General features: G+C 31.6%; 1 protein-coding gene and 1 long non-coding RNA gene across 4 annotated transcripts; both read right to left on the reverse strand.

The window, feature by feature from the left end:
* Nucleotides 1-5,124: 5,124 nt before the first annotated feature.
* LOC134715373 (uncharacterized) lies at nt 5,125-13,408 on the reverse strand. The gene is made up of 4 exons (XR_010106676.1): nt 13,340-13,408; nt 12,498-12,565; nt 11,725-11,789; nt 5,125-11,404 (listed from the first exon to the last, which is right to left on the reverse strand). It is a non-coding gene; the product is annotated as an uncharacterized LOC134715373 (long non-coding RNA).
* Nucleotides 13,409-14,767: 1,359 nt separating this feature from the next.
* On the reverse strand, nt 14,768-26,796 carry LOC134715371 (uncharacterized). 3 transcript variants are annotated; one of them, XM_063577512.1, is made up of 7 exons: nt 26,659-26,796; nt 24,421-24,497; nt 20,494-20,506; nt 17,438-19,025; nt 17,205-17,350; nt 15,382-16,943; nt 14,768-15,008 (listed from the first exon to the last, which is right to left on the reverse strand). In XM_063577512.1, the coding sequence occupies exons 4-6, from the start codon at nt 17,671-17,673 to the stop codon at nt 15,472-15,474; spliced, it is 1,854 nt and encodes a 617-aa protein (XP_063433582.1). In that variant the 5' UTR covers nt 17,674-19,025; nt 20,494-20,506; nt 24,421-24,497; nt 26,659-26,796; the 3' UTR covers nt 14,768-15,008; nt 15,382-15,471. The 3 variants fall into 3 exon arrangements, with proteins under 3 accessions (XP_063433582.1, XP_063433583.1, XP_063433584.1); XM_063577513.1 differs by having other exon boundaries at nt 15,382-15,812; nt 15,987-16,943; nt 17,205-19,025; XM_063577514.1 differs by having other exon boundaries at nt 15,382-19,025.
* Nucleotides 26,797-27,148: the final 352 nt, after the last annotated feature.

Here is a 27,148-nt window from a genome sequence, read left to right on the forward strand (position 1 = left end):
AATGAACTTTTTTTAAGTGTTCAAAATCTCACAACTGTAGCTGAGAGTAGCAATATGTATCGACTTGGTCATTATAAGATCATATGGATAAGAGCACATAAAGTATGTCAAATAAATTAAAATATAAAAGAAAACTTAATAATATATTTTTGAACCCTCTAACAAATAGACTGGTGTTGTTCCACAAACAACGGTCTACTTAAGATTCCAGTATATAGGCAAATGACATAAGATACTCTGTTTAAATCTTGCATAAAAAAGTGCAGTCTAATGGTATGCAGTTTTTGTAACTAACATCGAAAGGAATAAGTTAATGATGGGAATGTACAAATTATGTAGCTGCAAACAGGACGTTTATTATCAATAAATATTTTAGAGTCTAGCCAGTGGCGGATGCAGGTATTTTCGAAAGGGGGGGTGCTAGCCCAGGGCAAAGGGGGGGTGCAGGGGGGTGCAAACATATGTCCCGATTCAAATGCATTGATCGGCCAAAATAAAGGGGGGGTGCGGACCCCCGGAACCCCCCCTCTGGATCCGCCACTGGTCTAGCCAGGCTTATTTGACTCTAGTAGAAGGGGTAACTTTGTGGGAACTCTATACTTAATTTAAAATTAATCATTTACATTTATTTTGATTGTTCAATATATGATTATGCATCTTTCAAAGCGGTGAACAGCAACCTTTCAATTTATATTTCATATAGATATATAGGAAGATGTGGTATGAGTGCCAATGAGACAACTCTTCATCCAAGTAACTTTTTATAACAGTAAACCGAACAATTACTAGTTTAAAACCATTCAAACGGGAAAACCAATGGTCTAATCTATGTAAAAAAAAAAAAACGAGCAACACTTTATATGAACCAAATACCAGTAAACAGACGACAAACACTGAACATCAGATTCCTGACTTAGGACAGGTGCAAACAATTGCGGTGGGATGAAACGTTTTAATGGTAACAAACCTCCACCCTTTTTCTGAAACAATAGTACAACATCACAACATAGAAAGACACACTATATTATAAAATATCAATTGGAATGACTTAACTCAATTAAAAACGTAGGAACACGAATTTTCACACAATGGACGATTAAATTTGATCTGTGATACTATGTAAATACATAGTTTGAATGAAAATAAGGGATGATTCAAGTATAAAACCGCTGTGAAATGATAAAACATAATTTTAAAGCAGTGTAAAGGAGGTAATATTAACGCAACAGTGACAATTACCTCCCTTACATCGCTTTAAAATCATGTATTAAGAAATGTTATATTTTCTGGAGGTTTATTTTTAGAAGTAACTTTTTAAAAAATGCTGATGGGAGTTAATTTAATTTTAGCCTTGATTATGTATGTCATTTTTTATTTTAAGACTTTTATGATGTATTCAAATGGGTTATTATGGTTGCAAACTTCTTTGGAAATTTGAATTGAGATTATGACCATTTCTTCTGGGAGAATTTTTTTGAGGAAAAGGTGGGAGGTTAAAAATAACGCAATTGGACCTCTTAGTCGTATTCAGCTGTGCTTGGCGAAGCAATTGTTTATGTTAATATATAAATACAAAGAAGGCTATCAAAGTAAATAAAAATTTCAAATCTTCGCAAAATGAGTTTGTGTCATGCTTATACTGAGTCAAAAAGTGAGATATAGGTATGCTGTTTTCAGCAAAGGCCCGATAGGTGTCGTCGTTGACAATTTATTAGTTTGTAATTTGGTCTAGTATATAGTAAACCATAAGTGGAAGGTCAATTATATTTGGTATGCAGTTGCATTTGCATTGGCACATCTTATTCCCATCGAGATTATTTGGCCCTGCCCCCTGAGTCATGTTCTATCGACTTTGAATCTTTTGCCTATTGCACATGTATTAGTTTATAATTAGGTCAGTTAATAGGGAAACACTAGTGTAAGGTCAATTGTATTTGGTTATGCAGTTTTAGAAGCATTGGCATATCTTATTTCCATGGAGACGATTTGGCTCCGTCCCCATAGTCATGGTCTATAAATTTGAAAATTTTTATAAGCTAACATGTTTTAGTTTGTGATTAGGTCAGTTCAAGGAGAACTATTAGTGGACGGCCAATGTTAATTGCATGGTATTCAGTTGTAAAAGCACATCTCTTTTTCTCTTTTTCATGAAGAATGTTTGGCCCGCCCCCTCAGTCATGGTCTATTGACTTTGAAACTTTTGCACAGATTACATGTACATGTATTAGTTTGTGATCAGTTTAAGATGAACTGCTTATGTTAAGTCAATGATATTTGGTATGAAAACTTATTGGCATTTGCATGCATCATTTCCATGGAGATTATATTGGGCCACCCCCTCTTCATGGTTCATTGACTTTGAAAGTTTTACTTAGTTTACAAGTTTATGTTTGTGTTTAGGTTTGTTTAAAGGGAATAACTTATAATAAGTTAATGGTATTTGGTATGCAGTTGTATTATCATTGTCACATTTCTGATTGCTTTGGTTTAAATCGTCATCCTAATCCTGAAGTTGTAACTAGCAATTTAGTAAAATAAATTTGTAATTTTTTACGGTTGTGAAGGAGTAATCAAAAGAAAAACAGTGTTTGTGGATAATAAAAATTTGTAAGGGTCCGCGGAACCCAGTGTCTCTCCTACTTTTGCTGTTAATCACAACCTCAACAAAAATGAGGAAAAAAAATAATAAAAATATTCCTCTTGATACTATCTTACGATTGTAAGAAGCTTCTGTCCAAGTTTGGTAAAAATCTAGAATAATTAATGAATCTAATAAATGTTTTGAAAACTTTTAACTGCAGACTGTATGTGATGTTAACTGGAAGAAAATCTAAGTCCATTTAAAAGTAAAATACACAAAAAATAGAATTGTCTTTTTACAAAATTTACTTCTGGATACTATCTTATGATCATAAATAAGCTTCTGTTCAAGTTTAGTACAAACCCAGGATAGTTTAAAAAAAATATTAAAATTTTAAAAACTTTTACCACAGAGTGAATGTTATGTTCCCTGCAGAAAAACTAAGTCCATTTATAAGTAAAATACAGAAAAAATAGAATTTTATTTTCACAAAATTTACTTCTGGATACTATCTTATGATCATAAACAAGCTTCTGACCAAGTTTGGTAGAAATCCAGTATAGTGTAAGAAAGTTATTAAAATTTCAAAAACTTTAACCTCAGAGTGAATATTTGCTGACAACGACGACGAGGGAAAGTAGGATAGCTTAGTCTCGCTTTTTCGACTAAAGTCAAAGGCTCAACAAAAAGGAGTTTGGTTAAACAGGGTCAGTTTTAAAACCATATAAATGGTTCGATATTATATCCAAAAATCTTATAGACATCTTGTGAAACAATAAGACTGAGCAAGAAAAAAAATAATAATCAGAACAAAAGCAAAAGGTCTTTCCACGGAAAGGTGGAAGACCAGATTATTGAAAATTTGACCCAAACTGGCATTACAACACAAATTATGCATATTTAAGGGGTCATTCCTTTATCACTTTTATTGTGATGTGACAAAAAAGAAGTTATTTTGTATTAATAGTTTTAGCCCAAATATTTCTATGTGAAATTTGTAGTTTGTATTTTGGCCTGATTAAAACAAGACATGGAATTCTAAAGGCTAATTTTTACCCTTCATAAACTTTACTCCTTTAATCTCATAGTTACACAAGATTTTTTTTAAAAATTTATGAGGGAAGCCAAGTGACAACAAAAGCTAATTTTCAGCAGAAAATTACACTACACAATCTACACTTTCCAATGAGCATGTAAAACAACATATACAAACTGACCTCTAAAACACATCTTCGCTATTATTTGTAATAATAGTAATATTACAGACTTTCAGAAGAAATATATATACCTAAATATTATACAAAATACCATTTTTATGGTAAACTTTTGGCATAACTAGTAAATTGTAAATGTGAAAAACATCAAGTCCACTCTGTTTTTGTTAGATGTATTTTTATTTGTATCAATCTGATGAGTTATACAAGCCTTTTTCAACTGATTTTTATAGCTCTTTTTTATGTTGTACTGTTTCACCACTGTCCAAGGTTAGGGAGGGTTGTGATCCAGCTAACATGTTTATTTACCCCGCCACATTCAGTATGTATGTGCCTGTCCCAAGTCGGGAGCCTGGTATTCAGTGATTGTTGTTTGTTGATGTGTTTCATATTTGTTTTCCATTCTTGTAAATAAATTAGGCTGTTAGTTTTCTCCTTTGAATTTTTTATTTGTCATTTCATGGCCTTTTATAGCTAGCTGTCTATGTGGTATGGGCTTTACTCATTATTGAAGGCCGTACAGTGACCTATTGTCTCTTGAAGAGAGTTGTCTCATTGGCAATCATACCCCATCTTTTTTATACTAACTTAATTCAATAGATTTGGTCGTGCAGTATTATCATGAAAACCCATATTTTTAGCCATAACTTGGGCATTTCTTGTTCAACTTTAATGTCAAAACCATTAAAATCTTACTTTCCCTCAATTATATGGTCCATGAAATTGCCTTGATATTTCAAAAATTTGTTCAAGCTGTACTTAAACCCTTGAGTGGAAATTATAGTACTAACAGAAGTACATAGGGATGGATGGACATGTGCATCACTATATACCGCTCTTTATAGCAGGGGTATTATCATAGGTTTTGTCAAGTCCATTTTATATATGAGTCTATTCAAACACAAAAAATATAAATAAGTATAAATTGAAAACAATGTTCAAACATGATTGCGTTGGAACTATTGTAGAGTCGTCACTGGTTCAGACATACTTATATTTAAAATATATATAATATTACCGTAACTTCTTTCCCTCAAATATATAGGCTTAACAAAACAAATGTTTGAATTGTTTTAGATTTGTCTATCATGGCCTTTAATAGCTGACTATTTAGTATGGGTTTTGCTCATTGTTGAAGGCCTTACCGTGACCTATGGTTGTTAGTGTCATTTGGTCTCTTGTGGAGAGTTGAGCCTTAGATGGCAATCATACCACATCTGATTTTTATCAATAACTCAGACAGCTTGAAGGACATAGGATCTTAAATTAGTCTTCTTTCCACTAAATACATTTAACCTTTAACTCCTTAAAGAAAAACGCAACACAAACTTATGTTTGTTGACTAGCTCAAGTACAGCATATTGTGAGCTGCCATTTTATAAGACAAATTATCAATATAAACATACATTATACAATATGAATTCAATAACTTGCACCAGTACTAGAGAAATAATGTCATGTCAACCTTTTTCATTTGAATAACTATATGTATACCCTATACGCTCATATCTATTATAAGGCATAAATGAATACTATATATATAGTGTTGCCGATAGCCCAGCAAGCATAGTGAACAACAGAATTCATTAATAAATTACATACATGCGTCTTAATATATAAATATATGAAAAAAACAATAACCACAATTATTCCTAATAACAAAAACCTTGAAATATACTAGTAGGTACAACTTAGCTAGAAAAAGTAAACCTTGTAGGAACAAGAGATGTTGACTTGAATGTAAACTGAATAACTGAACAAATGGATAACTCGATCATCAACGACCTCGCCGGCCAGGAACAACCAAACAAACCCAATAATGGGAAACTGGAAACCTGGGTCCGACCCATCGGTGCATTAACAGTCATATATGCTCCGACCCAATGCGACAAGTCGTCTCACGAGACATACTCGGACGTATATTGTTTTGTTTTGTTTGTTAATGTAAGTAAAAATGAAATCTTGTCTTTAGGACTACAACTATAAAATATATGGTACAAAAGTTGAAATACAATTATGTTATTATATATATAAAAGCCATTCCACCTTCATAAAAATTAATTTTATATCAAAATACAAAATTATGCAAATCTTTGCTCTTTCAACATCCTTAAAAATACAATGTTCAAAATTCAAGTTAGAACTAAAATACATAAAGATGTCACTTTACAACTAAAATATTTTGATGCTAAAATTCCTACGCCTACATGTACATGTATTACACATAAGCAAGAAGACAATCAATTCATGTTGTACTTTTATGACTGAGGAATTATTATACATACAATATACATGAATACAACAACTCATAAGCATAAATATATACACATAAAGAAAATCATTATAATGATAATTAATGAAGTATTTAAAACCAGATAAAATCAATATGTAGTGGAAAAATGTTTTGTAACTATTTGCTTGGAAGAACTGACTCAAGAGGTATACTTTGGACACATACTATAATAAAGGAGAACTATTCAAAACAAAACACATGATCATGTAACTTGACACTCTGGGAAGATAGTGAAGGTTTTCAAAATATTTCCAACCATAATTCTATGAAACACGAGCAAAATTTAATTATAAGGCATCATGCTACAAAATACCTAAATAACAATTAATCTGCTTCCACTATTATAAAAATAAATGGTGTCAATGCGTCTATAGGGACACAGATGATACCCCTGCTAGCATATAACTTTATAAAGAGACATAACTCAAGAACAGTAAAAGTGAAGATGTCAAAATTTGAACTTAAACTGAGTTTAGTGGTAATAAGCATAATATATACATTTCATTAAATTTAGTTAAGACAAACTTAAATTAAGAGAACAGAAACGAAAACATTCAGGATTTTTTCCATTTGTAAAGGGGCATAACCCTAGAATGGTAATCCAAGTGCTTGGAAGCACAGTGAATAGAAAAGATAATTTTAATTTACCTATCTATGGGAGGTTTTGTTTTTACAAAAATTGTAGACAGACGAACAAAGTGAAAACTGTAGGGCTCCCACATTCTCACTGGGGAGTCCTCATGATGTCCGTTTTGAGATATTAAAATTGTGATGATTTGTTTCTATCAAAGTAAAAGAGTATTTAATATCCAAACAATAACTGAAATAGCAAAACTTTTGAATTGTTTTTAAGCACTTTTAATTGGCGGAGAAAACTAGTGTATCTTTTTGGTTGGGGTTCAGAAGTGTAAAGAAAAGAAGTTCAAGCCTCAGAAGCCAACTTTCTGGAAATCTATTTTTTATACATGACCTGAAGACTGAAAATAAAAATCCACTTTTGTCAAGTAAACAAATACCAATTCCTAGTATGCAGCTATATACATTGGAAAACTTTGAATTCATTCTAAAATTGAATTTTAACTGAAAATTGTCTTAATTTATTAAAAACAATTTTTTTAAAGTATATATGAGGTTTATAATTTAAAATTGTTAAAAGAAATATTAAGAGTTTCAATTTTCACTTAAAACTACTACATAACAAAATAATTTCTAGTAAAATCTATTTGGTGCAATGAGTAATTATTTTATTTCAAGGATTTTTCAAGACCTCAAATATTAATTAACAAACTGATATTATTTAGAACAATTCCATTGGTGATTTCTTCAAATTGGCACAAATAATCTTTAAACATATTCAAGCCTGATGTAATTTTTAAAAAGAGAGGTCCATGAATTCCTTTTCATGTTAAATCAGTCAAAAAATGGGTCTTTTCCTGATATGCAACTTTTTGACATGGCTTAAAGTAACATTAGACAGTAGCAACATCATTACCTCCCCTGTTACTGTATCATATGCCCTTCACACCAAACTTATATCAACCTCCCTATAGATCTTGAGGAACCTTAGCTTTCAAAAAGTTACAGTAAGTTAAGTTATCATTTAAAGGTGCATTAACTAAAATTAATAAACTATTATACTACTTATAACAGTACTTGATCGTGTGTTGTAGTGATTTATTAGAATGATCTACTAAATGGTGAAGTGATAATTTGCACGTCACAATGTCAAAAAAGGGAGTAATTATAAATAGAAAATGAGAGTTGGTAAGCAAGTAAACTGTAAAAAGAATGTTAAATAAAATTTGTTGAATAATTTTTTAATCAAATTTTGCAGAGGTACATGCTTCCAATTGGCTTCCCTCAAAGTTACATACTTCTAATTGGGACCTCTCTGCCAGGGGTACTGCTTCTAATTAGCTTTAGCAGACAGAGGTATATATGTACTGCTTCCAATCAGCTTCGCAACAAGACAGAGGGTGTGTTCCCAATAGCTTCACTAAGAGGTACGTACTTCCAATTGGCTTCGCTCAGACAACCATACTACTTCCTGTGATGTAAGGGTATGGATTTGCAGGTCTATACTACTTCTATTGTTGAAATGGTACATAATTGCAATGAATTGTCGTCCAAATTTGCAAAAACATATTTTATTTAACATTCTTAATCCAGTTTACTGTCATACCTTCACTCACTCTCTATTTTTAATTTCTTCTTATGGTGACAAATTGTGAAGAACACATTATCACTTGGGAATTTTGTGCTCTTCTGTAGTTTTAATCCTGATGAGGGTGTTGTAGGAACCAAAACTTGTCTATCTTATTAAATCACTGCAGCAATCCCTCAGGTGTTGCTGAAACCTTAAATTCAGTTTAATGTAACCCAACTTTACATATATATATCTGAGGCATGAACTTTAGGGATTAAATACTGGAGATTTGAATTGGAGATATTGATGGACATACTAATAGATCCTAATATTAGATAATTACGAATTAAAGAAAGAAAAATCTTATTTTACAGGTCAGATTAGCAAATATTTTTTAGAGGTTTAAAAAACCATCTTACAGAGAAAAGAAATAGCCTTTAAAGATCCAAATGAACAAGCAATATGTCTACAATGCTGTTATTTTTTTTACCTTAAGTAAATTTATGCAATTAATTTTAACAGAAATTGGAAACTAAGAATTTACTTATTGAGGTTATGTTAGAACCAAATGCATAAAAAATGTTCCTCAAAAGATCAAGTTAAAATCAGGAAACCTCTCATTCATTTTCCTATTAACAATAACTTTCGAAATTAACACTTTTTTTAAATTCATTATTCAAAATAAACCCAGCATGCTGTTAAGATAAAAATTATGGAAATTTTCATTCCTACTACTTTTGCAGTCAGGATTCTACTATGTCAAAATTATCTCCCCTTATTTTTCAATCATAAAAATGAAAGCCAATAATTGACATTTACTGAAATCAAATCAGACAACCTTTGCATTAGTTGATTATTGTATACCCCTACCCTTATATTCAATTGTTTGGATCAAAGAAACAATTCTTTATCATTTAAGGACTTTCTAAACAGTTATTCATTTTGAAGAGGACATGGGGCATTGACCAGCATATTAACTGTTCTGCTGAAGTTTAAAACAAGGTGTTTGATGAATCAAGTTTGATTTAGGCTTATTTAAAGACTTGAGGCGAAATATTTCCTGTAAAATTCCTACACTGGCATAAGTTCTTTTAATGAGGGGAGATAATCACAAATTCTGATAACCAAGTTGATTTTATCCCATTTCACCATATATGAATGGGGGGCTTGTTATTTTATGTACATGTATTAAATAAAATAGGGAGTGCTTAAAAAAGCAATTTTGCATAATTCTATTTGGATGGAAAAGTTACAATAGCATACCACACAGTTAGGAAATGGTCCAAGGGGGTGCATGACTAAAAATAAGTTCAGGCCAATTTAGGCTGTAACACATATTTACATATAAAAGTGCATATAGAAGCTTTAGGAAAGAGAAATTTGTTTCTTTTTGGTTATTTCTATGCTTAATTGACATGATACAAAAAGTCTGAGTATTATAAGACTCTTGCATTGAACTTTTTTTGCAGACAGTGTACTTTGATGGAAATTTTATTTTTACTTTTTAGTGGAAATTCCAAAAACTTGCATGTAATGCTATTCTCAACAGGCATAAAAATTATTTGAACCACTAACTATCCTACAGAAGAAGAAAAAAGTTTCATATGAATTCAATAGTATACAAAATTTTACATTACATTAAGTACACAAATTATTGTTTTACAGAAACTTTTATTTTACATTCCTTGAAAGTAAGATGTTTAATCAATATTCTACAATTTTTTGGACTTGGCGTAACTCAATGCATGAAAAATTAAATAAATGCTTTGTAAAACAGTTCATTTACTCTGGTAGTGCTCAAATTACAATAGTTTTACAGTTTAATCCATTAAAAACATGTATATGATACAAGTAGAAATAATGAACACATGTACACTACACAACTTGTAAAAACAGCAATAAAAACTTTTGAAAGGATTACTCAGAACCCCAAAGTTTGCCTGTGCTACTGCTGTGTGATGTTTGCAGTAAAAACCCAAATAAATTTACCAATAAAATATGGAAAGAAGAAATAATTATTTTTTTTTCTTCATCAAAAATTTGTGTGTATAGAGTGAACCCCCTAAATAGAATAATACTGTGTTCTTGACGACTTCCCTTTTCGGTGATCGATAGAAAAGATATTTTACTATATAGTATGTTAAAAAGATAATAATGTTCTCATTTCATAACATTCCAGGAAGGTTTTTAAGCTGTAACTGGTCAATTCATCAGTGAGATACAAAAAATTGAATACCAAGTTTTACTTTTGATACTATCTTTGAAAATAAAACTATGCTTCTGCTTTTATTTTTTCACAAAACAACCTTAGCCAATTTACTAACAAAATACTAAAAAATGAAGAAGAGAATGTCTAAGTGATATTTGCTCAACACTAAAGAAACTTAAAGTATGAGGTGTTACCTCCCCTTGATCCTGTTAGACTTATGATCAATTACAACTGAGTCGAGTACCTGTAGCAATAGACTAGTTATTTAGTCAGGAAATGTCTGTGACTGGTAGTAAATAAGGATTACTTATATATTGCTACCTGTAATCTCTTGAATGTATCATTTTACATACATATCCATATAAAACCATTGCTATACTTAAATTTTGTTATCTTTAGATTCTCCATTTCTAACCAATTAATGTAAATGTTAACTTGATAAGAACCATTTTATATGTAGAGCAACAAGTAATAAAAAATCAATAGCATTTAATGGTAGAGAGAGAAATAAAGTTAAGCGAAAATTCAAAACACAATACATTAACCTTCAATAATTTAAACTTCCACTTTTGTAGAAAATGGAGAATCTTTACATTAATTATTTTAGAATTTACCAACTACATTCTTTCTCTTATTTATGCAAGATTAATATGGTCCGTTTATATTGGAAACTGTTTGGTAGAGTTAGAAAGACCCAAAAGGAAATATAGCCACTCTTGGTCTTCTTCAGACATGCAGTAAAATACATGTAAAAGTAAGGCATATGTTTGGTAGTGCAGGATACTCAGGCAGGATATATAGATTTGCAGTCATGTCAGTGTCAGAATGGGGATTTTAAATCTTATGTCTTCTGAAGAGAAAGCACCCAGCTGTCAACATGTTAAGAATCTTCACAAGTTCTAATTTAGGAGTATGGAGAAATAATCACACATTTATATCCTTCAGCAACAGTAATTAATATCTGAAAAAGAATAACACTTTTCAATTTTCTGTCATATTTTCAGAAACTGTAATAGGCAACAAATAGCAATTAAAAAATGGGAATAACTTTATTTCTTTATTGAAATGTTTGAAAAGCACTTTACGCCAATATGGGTCAATGGCTTAAAACTTTATACAATTAAAACAGAGAAATTTTTCCAAAATAATATTTTTTCCTTTCCCAAAACTTGACAAGTCAATCCAGAAAACATTAAATTGTAAAAACATTATAAAAATCATGAGAATTTACATTATCTTAAATAGAAAATTTTATAAATCTATAAAATAGTTCTTTCTTACTTTTAGAAGTCAATTCATATAGCCATTTCCAACATCAATCTGCACAGACCAGCTGTAATGCTAACCTGAAAAATAAAATGCTTCTTAATTGAAAATAGTTAAAAAAGAATCACTATTTGTATGTATACTTAAGCACATTCTATAGAAATATACGATATATAACATATCAAGGTGAAAAAAGATGCAGAGAACACATCAATGTGACAATTATTGCTTCAATCCACTTCATTTGAACTTTGGTGTATAGTTGTCTCATTAGCAATCATACCTTATTTTCATAACTATACATGGGAAAACAATCCAATTAGGTACAGGAGCTTTCTGTAAATGAGTCTCGGTCAGAGGAGTTGTGTTTAGAAGTTTTCTAATGATCACAATACTTAAAATTGTGAAAGATTTCCCATAACTTCTTTCAAAATGGTCAAATTAAAATGATGGTACATTATGGTCAACTACACATGATGGAAAACAATTTGACCAAGTATGGTGGCTTTCCGTCTAATCGCAAACCCTCGACATCCTTAGACTTCAATGAAAACCACAAGTCTAGTTTTTGTCTTAAACGTCACAGTCTTAACATAATTTAAGGGCATTTTACATGATCTGTAATTAATGAATAACAGGCTATTATTTAAACTATGGGAACTATTTTTAATCATGACATTTGCATTATTTCTTATGCTTGAAATTTAAAATAAATTCCATGGTTATTTGGTATTATGATTTTTGAGCGGTTCTTATGTTCATAAACCTATGCAATGATTCTTTCTTACCTCAAAAGTCCACTCCAATAATAATTCTAAAACTCTATTCATACTAAAAAGCAGTAATCATTGCTAGCCTGAAAAGTAAAATGTTTAGTAAATCAAAAGTTCTCACAAAATATATAAAATCAATGTTGGAATATGGTTTGTAATATGATTGTGGATTTCCTTATTTTCTTCGGCACTAATTGGTATTTTTGTTGGTACTTTATTTCATGGTTTAGCCAAAATCTGCATCCATTAGTCTTTTAGAATGTAGGAAAAAAAGTCACAGGAAAAAAAGTCACGGAAAAAAAGTCACAGAAAAAAAGTCACAGGAAAAAAGGTCACAGGAAAAAAAGTCACAGGAAAAAAAGTCACAATATATATTTTTTGCATGAAATAGTCATAGGGTTGCACATACATGTATCAACAGGAGAAACATTCCCAATTTGTATTTTTTTTTATTGAAATGGTCATAAGGCCGCACATATATATGAATTTATTGGGAAACATTCCCAATAGATATTTGTTTGGAAATAGACATTTTTTAATTCATTTTTTCCTGTGACTTTTTTTCCTTTAACCGCAATGACATGTCTAATCAGTTCAAATTTTTAGAACCTTCAGCCAACAAAAATAAAAGAATTGAACTCTTACACCATTAGGCCTAGTGCATGTTTTTTCCCCTGTAAACTTATTTTTTGTTGATAAAATTTGTTTAAATAGAGGAATTTTATACAGATTTGTATATTAAGACGTCTTAACACACTGATAAAATATATATTTTTGTGTGTTGCACTTTAATTAATTGTGAATGTGCAAAATTACAAAACTGGGTGTTGCCTTATAGATCATCAATATATACGTACTTGTATTTAAAATATATTATACCACAAGTCCTACTCCCCTTCATGAAAACATTGGCACTGTTTTATAACCTAAAAAGGAATTAAATTGACACAAATTATATATTTTACAAGTTTGTTAAATTGCCAGCCTTAATTTTTATTATTTTATTCTGAATTCTGGTTGCGTAATAGTGAGTTATCTCCCACTGAAAGAAACATTCTTGCTGTTTATTGTACTAGTCTCCCTTGAGATCAAAATTCTATCAGAATTTACTTTTCATGGTATAAAATTTTATTTGTGTACTGGAAAAACATTTATTAAACTGATACATATCAATTTTTTGTGTGTTGTAAATGTGCAAAATAACAAAAATGTGTGTTGCCTTATAGATAATCCTTATAAACTTTATCACATTTTTCCTGAAAATGTACAGAATTAATTGGCTTGAATACTTGCATTATTTCTTTCATGACAAAGCCTCAGACTTGGTTGAAGATCAATATAATAATTAATCTTCATTCCAGCTGCTATCCTTGCTGCTTACATGGCAAAGCCTTGGACTTGGTTGAAGATCTAGGTAAACTTGCTGCTCATCTGCCATCTGGACTGAAACTTGGGACTGGCCGGCTTCTGGTACAAAAACTAAAAATTATAAGTTAGATTATATCTATAAGGCTGCTGTTGGTCAATATAAATGAAATAGACTAGTAATATTCCTTCAAGCTTAATATCCTGACCTGCATCAATTGGGCCATTTTCAGTGTCTTATCTGGTGAACAATTGAAATTTTGTTGGAACTTAATTTGGTGGTTTAGCCAAAGCCTGCACACAAGTCTTTACAATGACATCGGTGTGATCAATTAAAAATTTTAGAACCTTAAGTCAACAAAAAAAAACCATTTGACCTCAAATTTACAACTTTAAGCATAGTGCAAGTTTTTCCCTGTAAACTTATTTTATGATGATAAAATTTGTTAGTAAAGAGGAATTATATACTTACTTGTATTTTAGATATATTATACCACAAGTCTTACTCCCGGACCCCTTCATGAAAACATTGGCACTGTTTTATAATCTAAAAAAAAGGAATTAATGTTGACACAAATTATATATTTTACAAATTTGTTAAATTGCCAGCCTAAGTTTTTATTATTAATCTATTCTGTATTCTGATTGCATAATAGTAAGTCATCTCCCACTGGAAGAGATATTCTTGCTGTTTATTGTACTAAGTAAGTCTCCCTTGAAGTAAAAATGCTATCAGGATGGACTTTTCATGGTATAAAATTTTATTCAATTTCCCGGAAAACATTTATCAAACTGATAAATATCTATTTTTGTGTGTTGTAAATGTACAAAATAACAAAAATGTGTGTTGCCTTATAGACTATCACTTTTTTCCAGATAATGTACAGAATTAATTGGCTGGAATATTATACTTGCATTATTTCTTTCATGACAAAGCCTCAGACTTAGTTGAAGATCAATGTAATAATTAATCTTCAATCCAGCTGCTATCCTTGCTGCTTGCTGCTTACATGGCAAAGCCTTGGACTTGGTTGAAGATCTATATCATCTTCCATGGAGTTGCTACTCATCTGCCATCTTGACTGACACTTGTTCCTTCCTTTAAGCTTCTTTCCAGATCTTTATCAATGGCGCAATTTTCTGTGTCTCTGCTCTTTTTGCCTATAATTCATTAGCCATTTTCATTTTTATTTGTATCAATTTTGAACAAACAATCTAAACAGTCATATTTCCCCAATTAAAATGTTAATAATTATGTAAATATCCAAATTGTCAATATTAAGAGTATATTTGTTGTAATAACTTATTCAGAAATAAATGTGATGCATGTTTTATTTCAAATCCTAAATTGGGGGATCAGTCTATTTACAATTACAATGAATCTTTTAAAATTATATTTCTTTCGATATTATAAAAAATTATGGACAATTTTGTCATAAATTTCAAGTGGTCTTTAAAACGAAAAACGGATTTTTATTACCTAATAATTTTTTTCAAATAGTTTTAAACACAATTGTAATGACCAAATACTTACATCATCATTATCTGCCAACTAAAATGAAACAATTTTCCTTCAGGTCTAGTACTGAACTTTCATCTGGGCTCCTCCATCTGTAATGTAAACTTAAATCATCTTAATAAAAGACAAACATGCAGACAATCTTATCTTAACATACCTGTCCTTCTTGATCCTTGGGATGCCACCTAGAGGAAACTTGGACAAAAAGGCATACAAACATATACACAATCTTATCTTAACATACCTGTCCTTCTTGATCCTTGGGATGCCACCTAGAGGAAACTTGGACAAAAAGGCATACAAACATATACACAATCTTATCTTAACATACCTTTCCTTCTTGATCCTTGGGACACCACCTAGAGGAAACTTGGACAAAAAGGCATACAAACATATACACAATCTTATCTTAACATACCTTTCCTTCTTGATCCTTGGGACGCCACCTAGAGGAAACTTGGACAAAAAGGCATACAAACATATACACAATCTTATCTTAACATACCTTTCCTTCTTGATCCTTGGGACGCCACCTAGAGAAAACTTGGACAAAAAGGCATACAAACATATACACAATCTTATCTTAACATACCTTTCCTTCTTGATCCTTGGGACGCAACCTAGAGGAAACTTGGACAAAAAGGCATACAAACATATACACAATCTTATCTTAACATACCTTTCCTTCTTGATCCTTGGGACGCCACCTAGAGGAAACTTGGACAAAAAGGCATACAAACATATACACAATCTTATCTTAACATACCTTTCCTTCTTGATCCTCGGGACGCCACCTAGAGGAAACTTGGACAAAAAGGCATACAAATATATACACAATCTTATCTTAATATACCTTTCCTTCTTGATCCTTGGGACACCACCTAGAGAAAACTTGGACAAAAAGGCATACAAACATATACACAATCTTATCTTAACATACCTTTCCTTCTTGATCCTTGAGACGCCACCTAGAGGAAACTTGGACAAAAAGGCATACAAACATATACACAATCTTATCTTAACATACCTTTCCTTCTTGATCCTTGGGACACCACCTAAAGAAAACTTGGTCAAAAAGGCATACAAACATATACACAATCTTATCTTAACATACCTTTCCTTCTTGATCCTTGAGATGCCACCTAGAGGAAACTTGGACAAAAAGGCATACAAACATATACACAATCTTATCTTAACATACCTTTCCTTTTCGATCCTAGGGACACCACCTAGAGGAAACTTGGACAAAAAGGCATACAAACATATACACAATCTTATCTTAACATACCTTTCCTTCTTGATCATTGGGACGCCACCTAGAGGAAACTTGGACAAAAAGGCATACAAACATATACACAATCTTATCTTAACATACCTTTCCTTCTTGATCCTTGGGACGCCACCTAGAGGAAACTTGGACAAAAAGGCATACAAACATATACACAATCTTATCTTAACATACCTTTCCTTCTTGATCCTTGGGACGCCACCTAGAGGAAACTTGGACAAAAAGGCATACAAACATAAACACAATCTTATCTTAACATACCTTTTCTTCTTGATCCTTGGGACGCCACCTAGAGGAAACTTGGACAAAAAGGCATACAAACATATACAAAATCTTATCTTAACATACCTTTCCTACTTGATCCTTGGGACGACACCTAGAAGAAACTTGGACAAGAAGGCATACAAACATATACACAATCTTATCTTAACATACCTTTCCTTCTTGATCCTTGGGAAGCCACCTAGAGGAAACTTGGACAAAAAGGCATACAAACATATACACAATCTTATCTTAACATACCTTTCCTTCTTGATCCTTGGGAAGCCACCTAGAGGAAACTTGGACAAAAAGGCATACAAACATATACACAATCTTATCTTAACATACCTTTCCTTCTTGATCCTTGGGACGCCACCTAGAGGAAACTTGGACAAAAAGGCATACAAACATATACACAATCTTATCTTAACATACCTTTCCTCCTTGATCCTTGGGACGACACCTAGAGGAAACTTGGACAAAAAGGCATACAAACATATACACAATCTTATCATAACATACCTTTCCTTCTTGATCCTTGGGACGCCACCTAGAGGAAACTTGGACAAAAAGGCATACAAACATATACACAATCTTATCTTAACATACCTTTCCTTCTTGATCCTTGGGACGCCACCTAGAGAAAACTTGGACAAAAAGGCATACAAACATATACACAATCTTATCTTAACATACCTTTCCTTCTTGATCCTTGGGACGCCACCTAGAGGAAACTTGGACAAAAGGCATACAAACATATACACAATCTTATCTTAACATACCTTTCCTTCTTGATCCTTGGGACGCCACCTAGAGGAAACTTGGACAAAAAGGCATACAAACATATACACAATCTTATCTTAACATACCTTTCCTTCTTGATCCTTGGGACGCCACCTAGAGGAAACTTGGACAAAAAGGCATACAAACATATACACAATCTTATCTTAACATACCTTTCCTTCTTGATCCTTGGGACACCACCTAGAGGAAACTTGGACAAAAAGGCATACAAACATATACACAATCTTATCTTAACATACCTTTCCTTCTTGATCCTTGGGACGCCACCTAGAGGAAACTTGGACAAAAGGCATACAAACATATACACAATCTTATCTTAACATACCTTTCCTTCTTGATCCTTGGGACGCCACCTAGAGGAAACTTGGACAAAAAGGCATACAAACATATACACAATCTTATCTTAACATACCTTTCCTTCTTGATCCTTGGGACGCCACCTAGAGGAAACTTGGACAAAAAGGCATACAAACATATACACAATCTTATCTTAACATACCTTTCCTTCTTGATCCTTGGGACACCACCTAGAGGAAACTTGGACAAAAAGGCATACAAACATATACACAATCTTATCTTAACATACCTTTCCTTCTTGATCCTTGGGAAGCCACCTAGAGGAAACTTGGACAAAAAGGCAAACAAACATATACACAATCTTATCTTAACATACCTTTCCTTCTTGATCCTTGGGACGCCACCTAGAGGAAACTTGGACAAAAAGGCATACAAACATATACACAATCTTATCTTAACATACCTTTCCTTCTTGATCCTTGAGACGCCACCTAGAGGAAACTTGGACAAAAAGGCATACAAACATATACACAATCTTATCTTAACATACCTTTCCTTCTTGATCCTTGGGACACCACCTAGAGGAAACTTGGACAAAAAGGCATACAAACATATTCACAATCTTATCTTAACATACCTTTCCTTCTTGATCCTTGGGACGCCACCTAGAGGAAACTTGGACAAAAAGGCATACAAACATATACACAATCTTATCTTAACATACCTTTCCTTCTTGATCCTTGGTATGCCACCTAGAGGAAACTTGGACAAAAAGGCATAAAAATATATACACAATCTTATCTTAACATACCTGTCCTTCTTGATTCTTGGGACACCACCTAGAGGAAACTTGGACAAAAAGGCATACAAATATATACACAATCTTATCTTAACATACCTTTCCTTCTGATCCTTGTTACGCCACCTAGAGGAAACTTGGACAAAAAGGCATACAAAAATATACACAATCCTATCTTAACATACCTGCCTGTCAGATCCTGGAAATAACCTAGAACATAAAATGAAATAGATAACAATACTTCACTTTCAATTCTTTGAAGCAAGGATTTGTATAGTTAACTATACAAATCCTTGTATGAAGTAACCTATAGAAAATGGAAATAAATTTAAAAATAAAGAAATACACCTATAGAAAATAGAAAGAAAAAAAAAACCATACACATAAAAACATATAAAATGAAACGGATAAAATTGAAAATAATAAAATGAAATAGATAAACATGCCAGACACTTTCAATTCTTTGAAGTTACCTATACTATATATTTTCTATAGGCTATAGAAAACAAAGAAAATTAAAAACCAATTGTTGAGTGAACAATTGAAGGTCTTTCCACAAGTAAGGATAATTTTGATATGAAAAAATTAAAATTTGATTATCAATGTTGATTCCAGCTTATTGTACCCCGATTCCAAAAATATATGGTTTCTATACAAAAAAAAAAAAAAGGAGATTTAATGTTTTGCTTTGAAAAATGTCACTTCCAGTACTGTTTGAGAGTTTACTTGACACTGATTTCAAAAATATATGGTTCTATATACTTTTACATTAATTTAGTGAAAAAAATAGCTACTTCTAATTTAGAAAAGGTCACTTCCGGTTGTTTTTTCAAGGTTAAATGGATTTCAACATAATGCAAAAAGTCCAATGACTTTATTATCTATACATATGATTTATAAAAAGGCAAAGATCAGATTATAGAACGTAACAAGACCCAAAGCAAGGGCCTCAAATCAAAAGAACCCATGTTTTAATAATATACGATAAATGAGTTATATAACCATTTCTGTAATTTAAGATAATACAGGGGAGAAAACTCTCATTTAGTGCAGACTTTGTACCCTTCCAACTCAAATTTATGTATTATTTTGAACATGACCTTGGCCTTTGACCTTGATCTCATATTCATTTTTATGGATCAAGGATCTCAAATCAAATGACCCTAGGCCTCTATCACTTATGGTTTCCAGTTACACATTCATTTCACTTATATCAAATACAAAAGGGGAAATAACTCTTATATATAATAGAATCTTTATACAGCTTTGGTCAAAATTAAACAAAAACATTCTGAGGATATAAAGAGCAAATTGGGAAAATAATTTTGTTGGTTTCTTAGGCAGCAACCATTTGATTTTCTGGGGTGGCTATGGGTTTTTTTGGAGAAAAAAAGTTTGTTTCCAGTTTTTGGAGAAACAAATTATTTGTTTTTGATTCTGAGAAAAAAAATTTGTTTGTTTCACCCTCAGCTGCCACTATATGTAATGCTAAAATTGAAAGAAAAAAAATGTTTTTGACTTGTCGCGAAATAAATAGATTGTAAAAAAAAAATTGTCCAGAAAAAAAACCATAGCCATATCAATTATTTTAAGTAACCTATAGAATAGAAAGAAAAAAAAACAACCATACACATGAAAAACATATAAAAGGAAATAGATAAACATTATTATTATTTACCTGGTGCTGGAATCTGAAACAAAAACAAAATAAGTTCAAAAATAAGTTCAAAATAAGTTCAAAAATATCAAACAAAATATAAAACTTTTAAAAAATTAGCTTCTTTAGCTTATTTTTTCTTTTCAAAAGACCTGTGTCTAGCCTTTTCTATGAATAGAAAGCTAAAAAAAAATGAGGGAAACATTTATAAAATATTCCTCTCAATACTATCTTATGATTGTAAGAAGTTTCTGTCTAAGTTTGGTAAAAATCCAGGATATTTGATGAATTCAATAAAAGTTTAAAAAAAAAACTTTATCTGCAGACTATGTTATGCTAGATAAAGTTCATTTATTAGTAAAAAGCAGAAAAACCGGATTTTTTTTAACAAAATTTAATTCTGGATAACAGTAACTATCTTATGATCATAAACAAAGCTACTTTCCAAGTTTGGTAGGAATCCAGGATAGTTTAAGAAATTTATTAAAATTTCAACAAGAGTGCACACCCTGTGAAATGTCTCGCCTTCTTTACTAATCATCGATATTATATTAATAGTCATAAATGTTAAGCTTTATTACAACTGTCACATAAACTTAACTTTAACCAAGAAAACTAGACATTGACCAATGAACAATGAAAGGGGGGTCATGAAAATGTGGTCAAGGTCAGATGAACAATGACAGACAGGCATGTACCGCTAACAATTCTTTCATACAACAAATATAATTACCCTATTGCTTATAGTTGAAGAAAATCACAAAAACTTAAAAATAAGCAATGAACTGTGAACATGAGGTCAAGGTCAAATAAAACCTGCACGACTGACATATTGATCATGAAATATTTCCATACACCAAATAAAGTTGACCTATTGCATATAGTATTAGAAAAACAGAATAAACACAAAAAGTTATCTATAACCACTGAGCCACCACAATGAGGTCAAGGTCAGTTGGATATGTTCGCCTTACAGTCCTTCCAATCACTGAATATACTAGATCCATAATTGCTTATAGTATCTGAGAAATGGACTTGACTGGCAAAACTTGACCTTGTTCACTGTTCCATGAAATGAGGTCAAGGTCAAGAGAAAACTGTCTGATTAGCATGAGGACCTTGCAAGGTACAAACATACCAAATATAGTTACCGGTATCTCATTACTTATAATAAGGGAGAATTTAAACTAGAGGCTCTAAAGAGCCTGTGTCGCTCACCTTGGTCTATGTGAATATTAAACAAAGGAAGCAGATGGATTCATGACAAAATTGTGTTTTGGTGATGGTGATATGTTTGTACATCTTACTTTACTGAACATTCTTGCTGCTTACAATTATCACTATCTATAATAAACATGGCCCAGTAGTTTCTGTGGAAAATGTTACCGGTAGTAAAAATTTACAAATTTTATGAAAATTGTTTAAAATTGACTTAAAAGGACAATTACTCCTTAGGGGGTCAGTTGACCATTTTGGTCATGTTGACTTATTTGTAGATCTAACTTTGCTGAACATTATTGCTGTTTACAGTTTATCTCTATCTATAATAATATTCAAGATAATAACCAAAAACAGCAAAATTTCCCTAAAATTATCAATTCAGGGGCAGCAACCCAACAATGGGTTGTCCGATTCATCTGAAAATTTCAGGGCAGATAGATCTTGACATGATAAACATTTTGACCCCATATCAGATTTGCTCTAAATGCTTTGGTTTTTGAGTTATTAGCCAAAAACTGCATTTTACCCCTATGTTCTATTTTTAGCCATGGTGGCCATCTTGGTTGGTTTGGCGGGTTACGCCACACAAGTTTTAAACAAGATACCCCAATGATGATTGTAGCCAATTTTGGTTTAATTTGGCCCAGTAGTTTCAGAGGAAAAGATTTTTGTAAAAGATATATAAAATTTAAGAAAAATGGTTAAAAATTGACTTTAAAGGGCAATAACTCCTATAGGGGTCACTTGACCATTTTGGTCATGTTGACTTATTTGTAAATCTAACTTTGCTGAACATTATTGCTGTTTACAGTTTATCTCTATCTATAATAATATTCAAGATAATAACCAAAAACAGCAAAATTTCCCTAAAATTATCAATTCAGGGGCAGCAACCTATTAATGGGTTGTCCGATTCATCTGAAAATTTCAGGGCAGATAGGTCTTGACCTGATAAACATTTTGACCTCGTGTTTGGCCCGGTAGTTTCAGAGGAGAAGATTTTTGTAAAAGTTAACGACGACGACAAGGGACGACGGACGCCAAGTGATGGGAAAAGCTCACTTGGCACTTCGGGCCAGGTGAGCTAAAAAAGTAGTCACTGAACCATGAAAGTGAGGTCAAGGACATTGGACATGTGACATGTGACTGACGGAAAACTTCATAACATCCATATACTAAGTATGAAACATCCAGGTCTTCTAAAATATAATGCTTTTTAGAAGTTAGCTTACGCCGCCGCCACCAGATCACTATCCCTATGTTGCATGCTTGACAAAAACTTTAACCACAGAGTGAATGTCTGTGGATGACGCCATCAATGACCGAATGTAGGATTGCTATGTCTTGCTTTTTCGACAAAGTCGTAGGCTCAACATAAAGAAGTGGCTTTAAATCAGCTACAACATTGGTCAATTGCCTTTTTGTTTACTTATCATTGACTATTTTCATTTTGAATATATATTTCAATCAGATGATATAATCAGTATTCTAAAATTAATGTGCATGTCAAATTATCAGAAGTTGGTGGCTAACCAAAACAATCTGATATATATACATTTTGATAAAAAATGATTCAATATCAACTGAATTTCAAACAATCGTCATCAAGTCATATTTTTCAAATTACTTTGAAAAAATATTGACAATCAGAAACTTAACTTGCATTCAGATAGTTTTAGTAAGACTAAGAGAATAGGTTTCCAAATTGTCATTGTTGAGAGACTATTTGCTGTTGAAATTAATTTAGAAATTAATGTGAAAGCATGGTTTATGTCAAATTATAACTATATATTATAAATTCTAGGACAAGTTGTTTATTTAAAATTACAATACATTCTTATCATTCTTTATTAAACAAACTGCACTACAGGAGCATCAACTAGTACATAGTACATTATAATTATAGACGACTGAACAATTGAAACTGTGAGCTACTGGTCACTGATGATATCCCCGCCGCAAGGGGATAATTTCAATAGTGTAAAAATATGTAAGTGTTTGTTAAACAGGAAGTTGTTGAGTGATGACTCTGAAAACGTATCACACAGTATAGCTGACTTGTATAAACCATAAACCCAAATTTCAGAAAATCTTTTATTGTAGTTCCTGTGAAAAAAGTGACGAAAAATTTCAACTTGGCTATCAGGTGTAATATAATACATGTGTTAAGTAAACAGAAAGTTGCTGAGTGATGGATCTGAAAACGCATCACATATAGCTGATATATACATAAACCCCAAAACCAAATTTCAGAAATCCTTGTATTGTAGTTCCTAAGTAAAATGTGACAAAAAATATTCATGAGACGGACGGACTGACGAACTGATGGATGGATGGATAGACAGGTTAAACAGTATTACCTACCCCCCTTTTTCAAAGCGGGGGTATAAAGAGAAGAAATTATCTCAATATTTATTGAACTATGAGATTTCAAGTTATTAAAACAAATATTTAATAGACATTAAATAACTTTAAAGAATTGTATTACTAAATAATATTTCATAAATTATAAAATATATTTTATTCAAATATTAATTTGAAAAAGAAATCTTGAAACTAAATTTGTAATGATTTTTCAAGCTGTTTCTCCAACAAATTTGAAAACTATTTTTTTTTAATACCTTACAAATCATAACATAGTTTCGAAACACGCGTCTGGCATATTAAATTATAATCCTGGTACCTTTGATAACTATTCAATTACAATTGTAATGACCCAATACTTACATCATCTTATCTGGCAACTGAAATGAAATTGTCTTCCTTCGGGTCTAGGACTGTATGTTCATCTTGGCTCCATCCGTCTGTAATACCACATAAAATTATTCTTATATTTAGGAGACTGTCACAACAGTTAGCAAATTGAAATAAAAATATACTTAAGGTGGTAGTCTTCGCCATCTTGGATTGTAAAAAACAGAGAATCTAAGGTCCGTATTTTCTATCAAGTTTATGCGGGAATGCCGATATTTAATGTGAATTTTCATTTATAAGAACCAATTTATAAGAACATAACCTATAAATATTAATATTGTGACAAGTGTTGATTATTTTTGGTTGTTTTTAAATATTTTCAAATTGGCATTTTAAGGGGAGATAACTCTAAAATAGTGCATTTTATGAAGGACTATACATGGAATTTGCCTATTTTGTCTTTTAGCTGGAAAAAACGTACGGTGACCCTATCTTTTCTTATGATATTCTCAAAGCATTGTCTGAAAGCTATCTTTTCCTAAAGTATTTAAATTCTATCATTTTGTTTAGTTTCTATTCACAAAATTGTGTTTTTTCCTGTATAATCCATACAAAATCTGTCATTTTGTCACAACCTGTAACTTGAGAAAGTCCATGGTGACCTATCATTTTTATAATATTTTTGAACATGTATCAATAGATACTACATTTTGGCAAAGTATGAACAAATTCTATCATTTTTATTTTAGACTCCCATACCACCTTAAATCAAAGTAATATGAAGATATCCAAATTGACAATCAGAAACTTTTCTTTAGTTCAGTTAGACTATTAGAGAAAAGGTTATTTTAATAGATAGAAACAAGTCACCAAAGTTTCATGAAAACTGCTCAAACCACTTATTGTCTGAAAAACAGGAAAATCCCCTATTTTTTTTAATAAAATCTCTCAACTCAAAAAACACAAAAATTTAAAATTTCATGGCCATATGACATAATTATATTTAAGAAACTAGGGTAATTTTACTTTTATTTTTCAGATTTATCATAATTATTTCAAAGTCAAATTTATATCAGCCTATGTCTGGAAAATACAGTTTTTTTAAGAAAAAAATATTTGTTTTTGAGACTAAGAACAAAAATTTGTTTGTTTCACCCTCAGCTGCCACTATATGTAATGCTAAAATTAAAAGAAAAAAAATGTTTTCGACTTGTCGCCAAAAAAAATAGATTGTTTTTCACCAAAGGCGAAAACAAAAATTTGTCCAGAAAAAAAAATCCATAGCTCCCCCCCCCCGAAAATCAAATGGTTGCTGCCTAAATATAAAGCTTATAAGAAGTTAGCTGGACATTCATTTTGTGCAACACTTCTCTTACTATACTATTAATTCATGTAATTTGTTAACATGTTTTCATTAAGGATTGTGTACTCTTGTGTTAAATCAATGCTAAACATATGGAAAATTTATTGAAATTCCACAGCCTTTCCAATTGTACTCTTATATTTGGCAATTCGATACTTGATAGAGGATTATTACATGCATTGTTTGTTTCACCCTCAGCTGCCACTATATGTAATGCTAAAATTGAAAGAAAAAAAAAGTTTTCGACTTGTCACGAAAAAAATTGATTGTTTTTTGCCACATGCGGAAAAAAAAAATTGTCAAGAAAAACCATAGCCCCCCCAGAAAATCAAATGGTTGCTGCCTCACTAAAGTACACCTTTAAAGGTGCGCTCGACTGAAATGACTCAACAGAGTTTTTTTGCAACTTAAAGGTTGTTAAGAACTTTTTGTAAAATAATTAAACACTAGCACTTCATAGAAAAGCAAGTCATTAATCTACGTTTTAAATTTTATAACAAAAATCTCTGTATTAAAGGCTGTGGATTTTCTATAAAAATCTTAGCTTATTTGCCACAAATTCCACCTTTTCTATTAAATGCAGTGAAACAGTAAACAATAATGCTTTGCACAAAGTTTCTCCTTGGTATAGAATAGAATAGAATAGAATATTTTTATTTTTTCCCAAATTACAGGGCCCATAAAGGGCATAAAATCAGATACAATTGATTTACATAATTAGTAACAACAGCAATAATAGAGGCATATACATATATAATTGGAATATAAGGTATATGTACAAAATGGCTTATCTCTTTTATTCAAATGTTAAATTTGTTGTTTTGATACTATTGCAGTTTGAAAAGTTCGTATTAAACTGGCTGCAGAAGGATTATAAACCAGATTATTAAAGAAAGAAAAACACCTACCTTAACTTCTGCAAGAGACTTTCAAACCACAACCTCGGTGACTGTGTAGCTAGTAATTCGAAATGAAATCCCTCATGATAAATGTTCACAAATTAGAACAAGTTAGGACTATTGCGCCATATCATAGTGCCCAATAAATAGCCGTGAGGTATTTTGTTTATTAATGAACCATGAAGCCTAAATACAGTATTGTAAAATCTGTTCAAGTTCAAAACACAAGTTTAACCTTTCTAAAACCATATAAAAAAAATACGCCAACTTCTGTTTCATTGTGATTTTTAAGGTGCAAAGACACTAGAAAAAATAAATGAGGATTATTTTGTTTCATTTTGTTTTTTTGTTTGCAGAACAAATGCATTTTGCAGGGGCGGGTCCAGGTAAGGGCGTAATGGGCGTACTTAAAAAAAATTAGAATACAAAATATATCAGCATCGCAATAATGAACATACATTTATACTAGTATTTTTAACATGTATATTTGGACATAATA

This window comes from Mytilus trossulus, chromosome 4 (assembly GCF_036588685.1).
Source record: "Mytilus trossulus isolate FHL-02 chromosome 4, PNRI_Mtr1.1.1.hap1, whole genome shotgun sequence".
Classification (NCBI taxonomy): Eukaryota; Metazoa; Mollusca; class Bivalvia; order Mytilida; family Mytilidae; genus Mytilus; species Mytilus trossulus.